At 40.2% G+C, this 15,217-nt stretch overlaps 1 protein-coding gene across 3 annotated transcripts in view; it reads right to left on the bottom strand.

Moving 5' to 3' along the window:
• The window catches only part of ano6 (anoctamin 6), a 148,620-nt gene that overhangs the window by 94,865 nt on the left and 38,538 nt on the right, over nt 1-15,217 (bottom strand). For 2 of the 3 annotated variants that reach the window (XM_070900236.1, XM_070900234.1), the window contains exons 2-3: nt 7,094-7,176; nt 3,825-3,872 (exon numbers count right to left, since the gene is read on the bottom strand). In XM_070900236.1, the coding sequence (XP_070756337.1) occupies nt 3,825-3,872; nt 7,094-7,176 (131 nt within the window). The remainder of the gene's footprint in view (nt 1-3,824; nt 3,873-7,093; nt 7,177-15,217) is intronic. The other variant, XM_070900235.1, reaches the window with a different exon arrangement.

Here is a 15,217-nt window from a genome sequence, read left to right as displayed (position 1 = left end):
GTCTTGGCATCAACCTAGGATGAAACAGGAAGCATAATGAAGAGCACAGCTCCCCCACACAATAAGGAGTAACTTGTAGAGTGCCAGGAAGACAAGTGAGCTGATGTTTTATTGAAGCACTGCAGCACAGTTGCAGCTCGATCTGAATAACATTTTGCAGCTGTAGGGGCTTTTGATGGATCCTTCCTTTTTAAAATAGCCTTTCTAGTAATTTTCCCACTCTCAGACGCTAGTACTGTGGCTCGCACGGCACTTGTGCTGTTCTCTCTGACTAGAGGAATGGATCAGTGGTGACAATGCAATTCTTTTTAAACCATTTAGAGAGCACCGCACTTTTCCTTGTAACATTTTCTTTTTAAAAAAAAGCAGGAAAATTACGACACTGAGGCTGCCTTTGAGGTGGAGAGGAATAATTATTTTGCCAATCTTGTGGGTTATAATCATTCAATGAATCGTCCCAGGCCCAAACCATTAAATGTTTTAATAAACTTTCCAAATAGTGACAGTTTACCAGATGATCGTGAAAATGCCATGATTGGCACCTACTTCTGCTTATTTACATTTGCTTTGATTCTTGCTCTATAATTCTATAATGATGCTGCAAGCATATTGCAATGGCTCAGATGTGAATTTAAACAGAACCTTGTGAGCGAGATTTCAACGAGTGTTGCATATTCTCTCAAAATCAGGCCTGTGTTTCCTCCATGAGATCGGGAGTATTGGCACACATCAAACCTCTTGGCTAGGGAACTGGAACTCTATATGGCTCTGTGTACATATTATGTCAAGCTGTTAGCTAAAGTCGCAATGTTACACATTGTTGATGATCCAAAAATTTCTGGTATGTTGTACTGTAAGTTCTTTAGTAAATCGGTGAAGTGGTCATGTCCTACATACATTTTAAAAGATCTAATAATTTTACATAATAATTTTCATGTATTTCTTTGATTTTCATCTGCAAAGATTCAGCTCATTACCATTTAAAGATTTCCTAGATGTATAACTAGAAACTAAAGCACAGCAGTTGCCAAGCACATAAAGACTGTTCTTAAAAGTGTCCCTTTTGACATAGTTATACGTGAGTGTTTATCATATTTAAAACTCTTTTAGTTTTATGCTATATGAACCTTCATTAACATACCCGAGCTCTCTGTGACTTGTGCTTTTTTCTCAGAGGGTTTTGAAACAGACCGGTGAAGACTTTCAAGCAAGACAATCTTAATTTCCAGCACTTTGTTTTTGTTTCAGAGCCACAGTATTTTGCTTTGGTTAATGTTGGAAGCTTTGTTTTAGAAAATACTGTGGTAGAGAACCTAGTGGGTTAGGAGAGGATCTGGCAAATATTCCAGCCACATAGCCACAGGAACCAGAGTTAGATTTTTGAAGACTGAACAGCTACGAGCATGTAACTGCAACCATTTGAAGTATGCAATATGTCAAATCTTTGGTTTCTAATGTTTGAGAATTGTAAACAGTGGAAGTTGAAGTCAGAAGGTCTAGATTAATATTGCTCACACTGTCAATTGTGAGTTTCTGACCATGCTTGCAGTATATTATTTAACAGAATTGCAGTGAGTCTTGTTATAAAATGCAGGAAAAAAATCACTGAAGAGCTCAGACCTCTATCGAGGTTTAATCGAACTGCAGAGTTATTTTGTCAGCTGTTGACTTTCTTTTGTTTATTCTGTAGATAACAGTTCCTGAACTTTCTTTCATAGTAGTTATAGAGGAAGTATAAAACAGATTTCTGAGGGATTACAGTATATCTTATCTATGTTATAAACAGAATAAACATGGGTATTCTTGGGATGAATGGCAAACTATGAAAGTGAATTAGGCTACTTGGGTTTATATGTACATTTACAATTTTGGATTGGAATGGATCACTGAGGATTCAGACATGTCCTTTCCATTTAAATAAAGACACATGTATAGTGGGACTAAATGTACTTTTGTACTTGTACAATTGATGTCTCTCTGCACTGCACCATGTCTGGTTGTAACTGCCGCAAGAATAAACAATGCTTTAAACCTTTTTATTTTTCCTTCCTCAACCTAGTCCTCTAAAGGCAATGGCTCATGCTGACACATAGCTCCATTGGCAGGAGTAGAGGTCTGGTACCTCACAAAAGCCATTGTTTGTCGTGTGTGTGTGTGTGTGTGAGTGAGTGAGTCTGCAACAGCAGTGTCAATGGGTTATTTGATAATGGGGTTCATTATAACCAAGCCCAATCCTGTCCTCAGTTGATGTCCACACAAGTGCACTTCCAGCAGGATTCACTGATTAGCAAATCAGAACAGAAATCCACTATTTTTCCACTCCCTAGCCTGATGAGGGCAGGATTAATTCTAGTACCCTCTTTGGCAACTCAGCTAAAACAGGTAAACCTGTAGCCCGTGACAACAAATTTTGTTCAAACAAAATTTCCAAATATTGTATTTTCTAACCCGGTGGTTTATCCTGGAGCATCTGATTCTACTGTCTAGTGGCAGGTTATGTGGTCTTTTATCATAATTGGTTAGTAAACATGTTTTAATTTCAGAGAAAGATTTCCTCTTTACTGTTTGTGCATTTATAAGATTTTATTATAAATGGCAAACAGAGAAACCTTTGCCCCTCCCCAAGTGGTCAATCTGCTCCCCAACAATCCAATGGTAGGTATCCATCCATTTCCCTGGGGTGGAAAAATGGAAGATGGTAAATAAGTCTTCTACCCTGCCTCTCATTATTTTATTCCACATCTTCAGAGGTAAAGAATTTATATACATGGGAAAAACAGTTTTGTCTAGATACAGCTTTGGCCACCAAAAATCAGACACCTAACATACTAGTATACATACAATCTTTGCCATGAGCCATTCAATTAAAACAATACTCATAATCATGCCTTATTTTTAGCTACTGACATTTAGTTTAATTATGGCATTAGGCACAGGTTAAATGGTCAAAACAGACAAGTGAATTTTATGAAGGAAAAAGAATTGAGACCATCTTTCCTACCAGAGGAGTTGTAATAATTGCTTGAATGGACTAAATTTACAGATTACACAGAGTGTGATGAATATATGGTATGGACTTGTTAGGGAGGCAGACAATATTGGCAATGTAAAAGATGGTCTCGAATCTTTTTCCTTCCTTCATAAAATTCACTTGTCTGTTTTGACCATTGAACCTGTGCCGAATGCCATAATTATACTAAATGTCAGTAGCCAAAAATAAAGCATGATTATGAGTATTTTTTTAATTGAATGGCTCATGGCAAAGATTGTGTGTATACCAGCATGTTGGGTGTCTGATTTTTGGTGGCCAAAGCTGTATCTAGACAAAACTGTTTTTCCCATTGATATTAATGGTTCAATATTTGGCAGTGAAAACATTTAATGGGAATGAGAATTTGTTCAATCTTTGGACACAGACAGATGGAAAGCAGTGGTCTTTTTCAGAATGGCACTGTTTTATTTCTATGCTATGTGGCATTGTTTTTATATGTGACTCAGCGATCTCAGGATGGCACTCTGCACTGAAGTAAACAAACGCTGCAGTATCATAATTAGATAGAACTATTCAAATTATTCAAATGACAAATTGCTGCAAGATCATCAGCAAAATCATTATCTTCGCAGAGAGTTTGCTCTCAGACCTTTTGCACGAGAAAGCCAGGCCAGAACAAGTATTTTCAAAAAACCACAGTCTCTATTGTTGTTTGGCAACTGCTTAGTGCACTCGGATAACTGGATTCAGGTTGTAACCTAATTTGTGATCAAGAAAATCATTCCCCAAAAACTTCCACCTGAAGATTTGCGTGCATGTAGTACCGTCTTACCCCAACTTTTGGACCAAATAAGCAAGTTGACTCTTTATTATATGGACCCTGTTAATGGCACCAAGAGGAAGGGTTACAAATATTCAACAATTAAATGAAAATCTTACTGAGAACATAATTACATGCTGCTTATTGAAGAAATGCCAACTGTATTCTATTAGATGAAGGTTCATCAACCCGAAACGTTAACTCTGCTTCCTCTCCACAGATGCAGCCTGACCTGCTGAGATTTCCAGCATTTTCTGTTTTTATTCCAGGTTTCAGCATCAGCAGTATTTTGCTTTTGTGCCAATTGTATTCTGCTGGATTCATGTGCATTTTTATTTGATAAACAGAGATGTAGTAGAACTCCTTTAAGATCACCTTTGGTTAAGTTCAAATCCTACTTAAGATGAACATTACTGCAAATCTAGGTGAATTATTGTTAACAGCCAAAAATATATTTTTTCCTTTGCAGGTGATATTCAAAGATGTTCAATATGTCAATGTCTACTGAAGACATTTTAAATACTGTAGTGTTTTTAAAAAAAATGTCATGGGAAACACAGGAAATAATGTTCCAAGAGAGAAGAACATCAGAGAAGAAAAAATATTTTACATTAATTTTGTTCTTCTCCAGTCTGTGATTGTTGGAAGCCTACCCAAGGCCAGTAGAAATAGATCACGTTTATAGCAGAGATAACACCTTTATCTGCCTTTATCTCCTGTTGTGCTAATATTGGGTTGTGAATCTTTCAAATTCTCTACCCCAGGGGGCTGTGGATGCTCATTCGTTGAGTATATTTTGGATGTTGAGGGAATCAAGTGATATGGAAATAGTGCAGGAAGGTGGAGTTGAGGTCGAAGATCAGCCATCATCTTATTGAACGGTGGAGCAAGCTCGAAGGGCTGAATGGCCTACTCCTGCTCCTATTTCTAATGTTCTTAATTAATATTAAGCAAAATGTGGAAATTAGAAACAGGATGTCAGAATTTTGTCTAATTCTAGTAGCACCCAACTACCACTAGTCATTGGAGATAGCTGAAATTGGAAACCTGCCAGTAGCTCATCTTTCTTGGGACTGGAAAATAGAAAATTAAATGACTGCCTATACGAAAACACACCCTGGCCATGATTTTACTTACGGAGGCGGGCATATTGCAGCCGAGGTAAGTGGCGGACTGAGACCCCGCTCCCGCGGAGCTCTGTTGATCTGATTTTACATTGATGGAGCTTGTTAAGCTTGCCCTGCGAGGTTTCCGGCAAATTAACAGGCAGTGGGTCTGATGTCGTACCATCAGCCGGTTCCCTTAAAGGGACCTTGACCACTTTGATTTTGACAGTTGTGCTCTCAGTGTTTGCAGCACTGAGGTGCTGAAAACCCTGACAAACACTGCACAAAGGTGCAGGGCTGCACCCAGGCTCTCCCATGACTCCCTCCAGATACTTATGAAGGGAGTCATAGCACACAGGGAGGTTCTCTTCCCTTCCAATGAGCAGAAGAGACCTCCCCAGGACACCAACACAGCCTGGTTGCACATTGCACAGGATGGCACACGCAGGGATGTTGTCAGGAGGACCTGGCTGCAGTGGTGCAAACCTTTCAATGATCTCAGTAGGTCATGAACTGTTACTGCAAAGCCACACTCAACCTCATTCTGCTATGCCATTCATCACATCTCCAGCACTCTGAAGTCTTCCTCAATTCAGAGGGACTGCCTATGATGATGATGATCACTCTGCCTTCCCTATCCTACTCCTGTACATCCTTACTCACACCAACTTATCTTGCACTTCCATCCACCCATCCCTCTCTCTCTCTCTCTATCTATCTACATTATCACTTCCCATCTCACTAGCCACTCCTCACACTCACCCCATCGTTGTCCAATCATACCAACTAACAACACACAAGGGTCGGCACTTGGGTGTTTTAGCCAAGGTTCATGTAGAGTTTCTGCTAATGTGTTGTTAAATATTGAAATCTTTATTTTACACATTACGTGCTCTTGGACAGATTTGTGTGCACCTTTGGAAGTGGCTTAGTGAGTTGTAGTGAAGGGTGAGACATAAGAGTACCTTGCAAAATGGTGATGAGTGTGAAAGAAATGGCTTGGGCATTGCATGGATGCGTTATGGTGCTGGTGTGGAGTGGTGCCAACCTGGTGCATCATTTCGCAGCCAGGGTGCAAAGTGTCAAGTCAAGTGTGGTCATCCCTGGCAGAAATATGGTCGGGTGCTGATGCCCTGTGTCCTATGCACCATTAGGTGACTGCGGAGGAGGTTAGCGTTGTTGGTGTGTTTAGTGATGTTGGTGTTGGGGCTGATCGTGATGGGATTCTGAGGACCAAGGTGAGATTTTTTCAAAGGCACCAATGCTGCTTGAATAGATGGTAGGTAAGGTTGAGATGACAGAAGCAATTGGTTAATGGTGAGAGAGGTTGCTCCAAGGAGTAGACAATGGATAGAGAGTTCACTGCAAACACTTCCAAACTGCATAGAGCTCAAAGGTTTCTTGCAAATCCTGAAGGCTTCAGCTTCTGACATTGGAAAGTGAACAGCTGTGAAATGGTAGCTTTTATACCACTTGGCTAGTTGCAGCTGTCAACTAGTAACAGCAATGGAGAGTCACTGAGAACCCGACACACTTATCTGGCGTGAAACCCGAGGGATGGCAAACTCGTAGCAAACTTGGTAAAATGACAAGTGCCTGGGTAAATTCCTTTCAAACATCTTTAAATGACCTCTTAAGCATCTTAATTGACAAACCCGTCACTTGATGTCGGATCCACGATCCGCAGGCAGACTTGACAGTTGAGAAATTGACACGGAGACAGGTTCAGAGTAGGCATCCGCCCAGCTGTCAATCAGGGCAGTTTTGACAGTGGGTCCGCCTCCAAACCCACACTCGTAGGGCTGGGAAGATTCCGGCCACTGTTACGGAATGCGAAATTGCAGGTTTGCCATCAAATTTGGTTATTTTGGTCAGTATTTTTTTTAAATGATGATTTTCTTTTATAAATTAAGAGGTGGTCTTAGGGGAGCTCCTCATGTTTACCAGAAGCACGCGCTGAAATACTGTCATAAGAAAACCACCAGCAAGGTGTAATATAAGCATGATTTTGTTAGAAATAATAAACATTTAGCATTATTGAAAAATACACAGATTTCATTAAGAGTACTAGAGTTACTCTTCATGTAGATCTTCAATTATGCACTTTAATGGAATACAAAGACTCTACCAACTTTTCTCACTTTCACTTTAGCAGGGGTTCGCGAGCTGCCTTACCAAATCAGTCGCCAGCTGTTCTTGTTCACCCGGCATCGTTCCATAGCTGGGAATGTAGCTTTGTGCACAAAACTCCTCATCTCCTAAGGAAAAAACAAATACACAATATTTATGAAGTGCTCAATGCTGCTAATAGATCATTTAGCTAATTTTCCATGGAACCTTAAAGAAGGAACAAAGTTTTGTATTTATTTACTGTATGCATTAATTTACAATAATCGGTATTTAAAACTACCACAAGCTCACATTTGAAGACATATGAATAGCAATGTGTACAATATTTATTTAATAAGCCAACCCCCACCCCTCTGCTGCTTTGTAACATTTTTGTTGGCAAGACAATTGAAAACATGAGAGGGTGCTTAATAGTTCATTTAGTTTCAAATGTTTTTATGCATAACTGAAAAAAAGAGTAACTGAACTGGATGAAGAGGCTGAGTGGTTAAAGCAATACATAATTAATTAGATTGTGTTTTCCAGCCGTGGTTTTGAGTGCCTGACAAACGTGATCGAGTTCTTCAATGAAGTAACGGAAAGGGCTGATGAGGGTAGTACGGTTGATGTTGTGAATATAGACATTCAAGAGATATTTGATAAAGTGCCACATATTAAACTTGATAACAAAATTAAAGTCCTTGGGATTAAAGAAGCAGTGGCAGCGTGGATACAAAATTGGCTAAAAGACAGTAAGCAGAGAGTAGTGGTCAGACAGGAGCGAAGTATACAGTGGTGTCCCGCAGGGGTCAGTATTCAGACCACTGCTCTTTTTGATATATATTACTGACCTAGACTTAGGCACAGATCTTGGAAATGTAGTAAACACTGAGGAGGATAGCAGAAGACTTCAGGAGGACATAGACATTTCGTACGGTAGTAGCAAATCAAATCAAATGTCAGTATCTAAGTCAGATATCCAGGCCAGGCTGATTACATGGGCAGACACGTGGCAGATGACATTTAAAGCAGAGAAATGTGAAATGATGCATTTTGGAAGGAAAAACACGGACAGATAATATAAACTAAATGGGTCCATTTTTACGGTGGTGCTGGAACAGAGAGGCTTGGGGGTTCACATTCACAAATCTTTGAAGGTGACAGGACAAGTTGGTAAGTCTGTGAAAAAAGCATATAGGATCCTTGGCTTTATAAATAGAGGTATAGAATACAAAAGGAAGGAAGTTTATAAATCACTGGTTAGGCCTCAGCTGAAATGTCCATTTCTGGGGCACCACAATTTAAAATGGATGTCAAGGCTTTGGAGACAATGCAGGGAAAATCTACTAGAATGATACCAGGGTTGAGAGATTAAGGTGGACAGACGAGAGAAGCTGGAATTATTCTCCTTAGAGCAGAGACGGTTAAGGGGAGATTCAACAGAGATGTTTAAACTGATGAAGCATTTTGATGGCGAAATAAGGAGAAATTGTTTCCACTGATGAAAGGGTTGGCAGGACACAGATTTAAGATAACCGACAAATGAACCAGATAGGAGATATTCTTTTTAGTGCAACGAGTTATGATGATCGGGAATGCACTGCCTGGAAGAGTGATGGAAGCAGATTCAATAATAACTCTCAAAAGAGAATTGGATATATACCTGAAAAGGAAAGAATTGCAGAGCTATAGGGAAAGAGCAGGGGAGTGGGACTAAGTAGATAGATTTGAAAGAGTCAGCACAGGCACGATGGCCTCCTTCTGTGCTGTATCATTCTATGACTTTCTTTTGGTCAGGCATATTCCTGGCTAAACCAAGCAAAAGGTGAAGCTGACTGACTTGAATTATACTGAAATTTGGCATTTGTGTTGACCTCACCAAGACATGGAAACCACGCACATTGTACACCTATGGACAATACTGATGAGATCAACTTGCATTTCTTTAGCACTTTTAAATTAGGAAATACCTCTCAATGTGCTTTACAGAGGTGAAACAAAGCAGATAACATGCCAAAGTGGGAGAGTTGAAAGAGATAATCAAAAGTTTGGTTGAAAAGGTGGGTTTTAAGGTGGCTTTTAAAAGTGGGGAAAAAAGTAGAGAGAAGGAGGTTTAGAGAGGGAGAGAAGAGGGCCAAGACAGAGAAAGGGGATGCACAGAAGTCCAGAGTCTGCCGACTAGAGAACACAGGATGGGCGGGAGGCTGGAGGAGCCAGCAGAGGTAGGGCGGGGCAAGAACAAAGGCATTTACAGATGAGGATTTTAAATTCAGTCAGTGTAGGTCAGAAAAATGGGGGTGATGAGTGAGTATGACTTAGCGCAAACCAAGATGGTGAAGTTTTGGATGAATTGGAGTTTATAGAGGATGGAAGCTGGCAAAATGACCATTGGGGAAATAAATTCTAGGACTAGCAAAAGCACATGTAAGGGATTCAGCAATGTTGAGTTAAGACTAAAACTTTACATTTTATTTTTGTTTAAAGTACAGATGCAATTGCTACAAAGATGGAAATAATGTGGGAAATGGCTGTGGCTTCTTTTTATGGAAGTGAATCCTGAAGGACTACCCCAATGGTTGTTTACCCCATTAGTATTGTGGTGATTGTCTCTGCCTGTCACGCGGAAGACCGGGGTTCAATTTAAACTAAAATTCTTGAAGGAGAAAAAAAATTGCAGGGACATTGGGAAAGAGCAGGGGAATGGAACTAACTGGACAGCTCTTTGAAAGAGCCGGTGCAGACTCGATGGGCCAACTGGCCTCCTTCTGTGCTGTACTATTATGTGATTACTTCAGTATATATTACAAAAATATCACTAACTTATTTCATCACACTGAAACCTTTCCTCTAACAGTTACATTTTGTATAACTCTTCCCAGAAGCAATTGCAAAAATGCTTGTGATGGTGTAGAAGAAACTGAAAAAAACGTGCCAGCGAAAACAAGCTCCACAGATTTTCAAATAAGCGATACTTCCTGAAGTTTGGCCAATATCAACATTCCTTTAGTTATCTCCTTGAGGCAGGTACCATGTGGACGAATTTCTTTTTAAAAAATGCAAAGATGCCAAAAAGCATTCATGACACCAAAAGACATCACTGCTGCTGTAGCCAATACATAATATTGTTGGATTCGGCAGTTACCAGAAAAGTGGACTGTAATTATTGTATCAGTGTGATAGCTACAACTGGCAACACAGAAAGATACAAGTTGAAAAATAAAGGAATTTGATGAGATACTGGCCTTGCTCTGGCCCAGAGTCTGCTGTAAATGAAGAAACAGCGCACAGAGCAGTTTCAGACCTAAAGATGAGTAGGTTTTGTTTTATTGGCCATTACAATTATACATTTTATGGCAACCCAGATGTAAAATGAATGCTGTTCTTTCCTAGATTTAAAATGGAGCAGCAGAGTTAGTGGCATCTCCCATAGAACCACCACACCCCGCTTTGTGACCTCTTTGTGTACACAGGCACCTAATATGTGCCCCTAGTGTCATGAGTGCCAGCACATTTTATTTAAAGGGGCCTCCCCCTCACCCCACAAACTTTGACAAGATCAGTGCTGGAGATCACAGGGGTGTTGGTGGGGCGGAGGTGGCGGGGAGGAAATAACTCACTCTTGAATGTCTATGAAATTACAGGAAGATTTTCTTTGCACCAAGGTGTCAATGTTGTAGGTTGATGGCCTTTTGAATGATCTTGGAAGCAAAACTTGGTAACCTGGCTCTAATTAATATAATTGGACACATGCTCTGCTAATGGTATATCCTGTGAAACTCTTACTAAAGAGAAATTGGTGTTTGACAATAGTCCTTGAAGACTGAACAGTGTGGCAATGGGTTCCTCCAAAAATGCAGTATGTGGGTGGAAGGTTTCAAGTTAAATTGGTTCCAGAACTCTACTCCCTCATCATTAATGCTGTTATTAGAATTATGAACTGAACAATTAAATCACGATAAAGGGATGTTGAAACAAGCTAAAACAAAACATATAAAAAGGTAGAAGTAAAAGATGGACAAAACATAATAGATGGTCACAAAGAGCATAGAACAGAAACACAGATAATGAATTAGTAACAAAAAGAGGAAATTAAAATTAGATAAAGAATCTAACGCAACTGGCGTCGCAGTGGTTGTTCTAAAATTGGCCCCAATGCTCTGGAAATAGAAGGGCTCCCTTACTCCTGATTACTATTCAGCAGCACTTGATCAAAAGGGTGTGGTATCTGGTGTGCACAGGATTGGACTCAACTGTGAGCCTCCCACCCCAGGAGGCTTTTGAAAGTGATAAGTAGTGACAAGGCAAGGTCTTAAGAAAGAGAGTTTCAGAGTACTCAAAAAACAGACCAAATTATGGTTAAATGTTTGTTAATGTGGCTTAAAAAGTATATAGCTTAGCCACACTGGTCAAAGTAATTCCTACTCTTGTGCTAACCCAGCTATTATTGTATAAACTACAAAGCTCCTATGTACAGATGTGGATTTGGAACAGCAAGATTTTTGTTTAAGTAAAGTAATCGGCAATTAACAGGAAAACGATTTCCTTTCACAATGGGATTAAACAAATTCAACTTAATCTTGTGACATTATGAATAGTAGACATCATTGTAATCTATTATGGTCCCATTTTTTCAATACATATTTACTGTGGCAGATTATAAATATGAAGTAAAGTTGACACCTTGAGGACAGCCTGTTGAGGAAGGATATTTATGCATGATCATGTGGTTATAAGGTAAAATTTTATAAAAATTGGTACTGCTAGTAATCGGAAACAAAAGTGCTGGAAATACAGAGAGAGAATACATGTTAATATTTCACATACAATTCTTTATCATGGAGGGAAAGAATTGGAACATTAACCTATTTTCTCTTTACAGATGTCATCTGATCTGCTGTATATTTCCTGTTTTTTTCCCCAGTCATAGTCAGTTCGGCTCAGTCATTCACACTTTCCTCTCTGAGTCAGTAGAGTTTGGGTTCAAACCCAAAACTAGGCACATAATCTAGGCTAACAATTCAGTACAGTGGTGAGGAATTGCTATATTGCCGCTCTGATGTTGCTGTTGATTGAGGTCGTATCTATGTGCTCCAGGAGACGATAAAAATCCCATAGCACTATTCAAAGAACAGGAAGTTCTCTTAGTGTTCTGGCTAATATTTTTTCCTCATTCATCACCACCAAAAAATAGATTAATCATTCATCTCATTGCTGTTGGTTGGTTTTTGCTGTGTAGGAAATGTAATTCATTGTATACTCTATATAAATCCAATTTTTTGGATAACAGGGTGGCTAGAAATTAAAATGGAAAATGTTGGAAATACAAGGCAGGTCAGTCATTATCTGTAAAGAAAATGGGAGGTGAGGACATTTTGAATGTGCAGTTATTCGTCACAGTGGCTCGGTGCTGTTTTTTTCTCACATGGCAAGTCTTAAATTCAGTTGATTCTGTTGGAAGGAGGGCATAAAAGCGGAGGGACAGACTTCTTCAGAGTGAAGCTGGGCAAACAAGACACAGAGACAACCAACAACACTCTCGCTCACCTCCCTGCAATTACAGATTGGCATTGGCGGAGGCTTGGAAACAGGTTATCTGTCGGGCCTGTGGATGCGAAGAAAAGCAGGACAGAAAAACTAACAAAAATAGAGGATGGGAGAAAGTTATGACTTCATGGACAACTCAGGGTTGGGCCTGGACCTGGATACGGCAAGTCCTGGCCTGATCTCCGGCCCTTCCACCACACTCTCGCGAGACATGGTGGGATCGCGCGGGAAAGGCAGGGGATTGACAGCTCTGCCGCCTTGAGGGCAAATTATGTTAATATTTATAAATTAACATTTTTATTAGCTCACAGACTTTTATTACAAACCTGATATGCTCAGACAAGAAATCAAGCTGTATGTAGTGGGTGTGGAAATTCATGGGGTACATCGGGCTGCACCCAACCACTTTGTCTAAATAACTTGGATATTGATTTCTCTGCATCAATGGCAGAGCATCTACAACAATAACTTTCACTTATACTGTGCCTTTAACGTAGAAAAACTACCCAAGGCACTTCATAGAGGTTTAACCAACAAAAATGAACACCGAGCCAAAGAAACAAATATCGGGATGAGTGACCAAAAGCTTTTCCATCGAGGATTTTAAGGAATGTCTCAAAGAGGGGGGCAGCGAGGTTGGGGTTTAGAGAGGGAATTGCAAAGTGGAAGGTCTAGAGCTGAGGTCACAACCAACAATGGTGGGGCGAAAGGAGTGAGAATGCAGAAGAAGTCCGAGTTAGTAGAATTGAAAATTCTGAGTAGAACTGTAGGAGGTTAGAGGGATAGCGAGAAGCCAAGTGAGGGTGAGAAGTTTAAATTGGAGCCGATGAGGGACCGGGTCCCAATATAGATCAGTAAGAAAAGCAATGATTGTTGAGCAGGACTGAGGATAAAACAATGACCACAATTAAATCCCTCTCCAAGCTGAGGTACGCTCATGTAGTCTAACTATAAAAATAATTCTAACATGAAACAGAAAGAAGTTACATTGGATTAGATATTGGCAAAATTGGCAAACTTTGGAGCAGGGAAGAATCTTTGCGCTGCATCAGGCCTTATTTACATTTTTATTTCAAACACAATTTCCCCCTATTTGCATATACACAGTAAATATGTTTCCGGCAGAGGCCCTGGATTCTAGGCGGCAGAAATGGCCCCTTTTTTGTGCCTTCGGGACCTTTTACTGCTTTCCCCAATATGGTGGGTGGAGCACTTTCAGCTTGTAATCAGCACTATATGAGATGTTAAGTGCCCGTTTTGTGCGTGAAAACGGCCGCAGTACCATCAAAGTTATAGGCCTTCGTTTCTAATTTTAGAAAGCATATAAACAATGAAAAGGAAATAAAATAAGCTATTTGGATTCAAGGAGTTTTGGCGCCATGTTGAATTACCCCCTTCCTACTGAAAGTACAATCTAATTTTTCCAAACAATTGTTACAGATGGTAATCTTCCAGAATGTTTACAAAGCACAATTAACTTTGAGTCATTAATATAATCTTAAGAACTTAAAACAGGCCCGAATGTATTGGCCCGAATTTTGTGGTAGGAATATCACGCTCACCGTTATTATGGAGTAAATCGGACAGCAACTTCCAGCATCCGCACATGCGTGGTTAAACATGGAAATCAGGAAGTCGTTTCGCCGAAACAAAAACAGAAAATGCTGGAAACACTCAGCAGGCCAGGCAGCATCCGTGGAGAGAGAAACAGTTACCGCTTCAGGTCTGAGACCCTTCGTTGTTTCTCCCGAGTTGCTCTGCTCCTCCGCAAGCTTCACTAAACTGGTATTTCGCTGAGAATTTCAGCATTCAAGCATATAAAGGACGTGCATTTGCGGTACTTACCACCTAAGCACAGCAGAAGAAGTTACGATATGTCCATTCAAGTGTAACTGAACTTTTAACAGTATGATAAGTCTTAATTGCTGCCAAACAATCTCTGGCATTGAAAATTTACTTTTACAAAACAGGTGACATGATAGGTCCAAGTCAGCATGGATTTGTGAAAGGGAAATCATGCTTGACAAATCTTCTGGAATTTTTTGAGGATGTTTCCAGTAGAGTGGACAAGGGAGAACCAGTTGATGTGGTGTATTTGGACTTTCAGAAGGCTTTCGACAAGGTCCCACACAAGAGATTAATGTGCAAAGTTAAAGCACATGGGATTGGGGGTAGTGTGCTGACGTAGATTGAGAACTGGTTGTCAGACAGGAAGCAAAGAGTAGGAGTAAATGGGTACTTTTCAGAATGGCAGGCAGTGACTAGTGGGGTACCGCAAGGTTCTGTGCTGGGGACCCAGCTGTTTACATTGTACATTAATGATTTAGACGAGGGGATTAAATGTAGTATCTCCAAATTGGCGGATGACACTAAGTTGGGTGGCAGTGTGAGCTGCGAGGAGGATGCTATGAAGCTGCAGAGTGACTTGGATAGGTTAGGTGAGTGGGCAAATGCATGGCAGATGAAGTATAATGTGGATAAATGTGAGGTTATCCACTTTGGTGGTAAAAACAGAGAAACAGACTATTATCTGAATGGTGACAGATTAGGAAAAGGGGAGGTGCAACGAGACCTGGGTGTCATGGTACATCAGTCATTGAAGGTTGGCATGCAGGTACAGCAGGCGGTTAAGAAAGCAAATAGCAT

This window comes from Pristiophorus japonicus, chromosome 15 (genome assembly GCF_044704955.1).
Source record: "Pristiophorus japonicus isolate sPriJap1 chromosome 15, sPriJap1.hap1, whole genome shotgun sequence".
NCBI classification, from domain to species: Eukaryota; Metazoa; Chordata; class Chondrichthyes; family Pristiophoridae; genus Pristiophorus; species Pristiophorus japonicus.
This window is presented reverse-complemented; position numbering and strand designations above follow the sequence as displayed.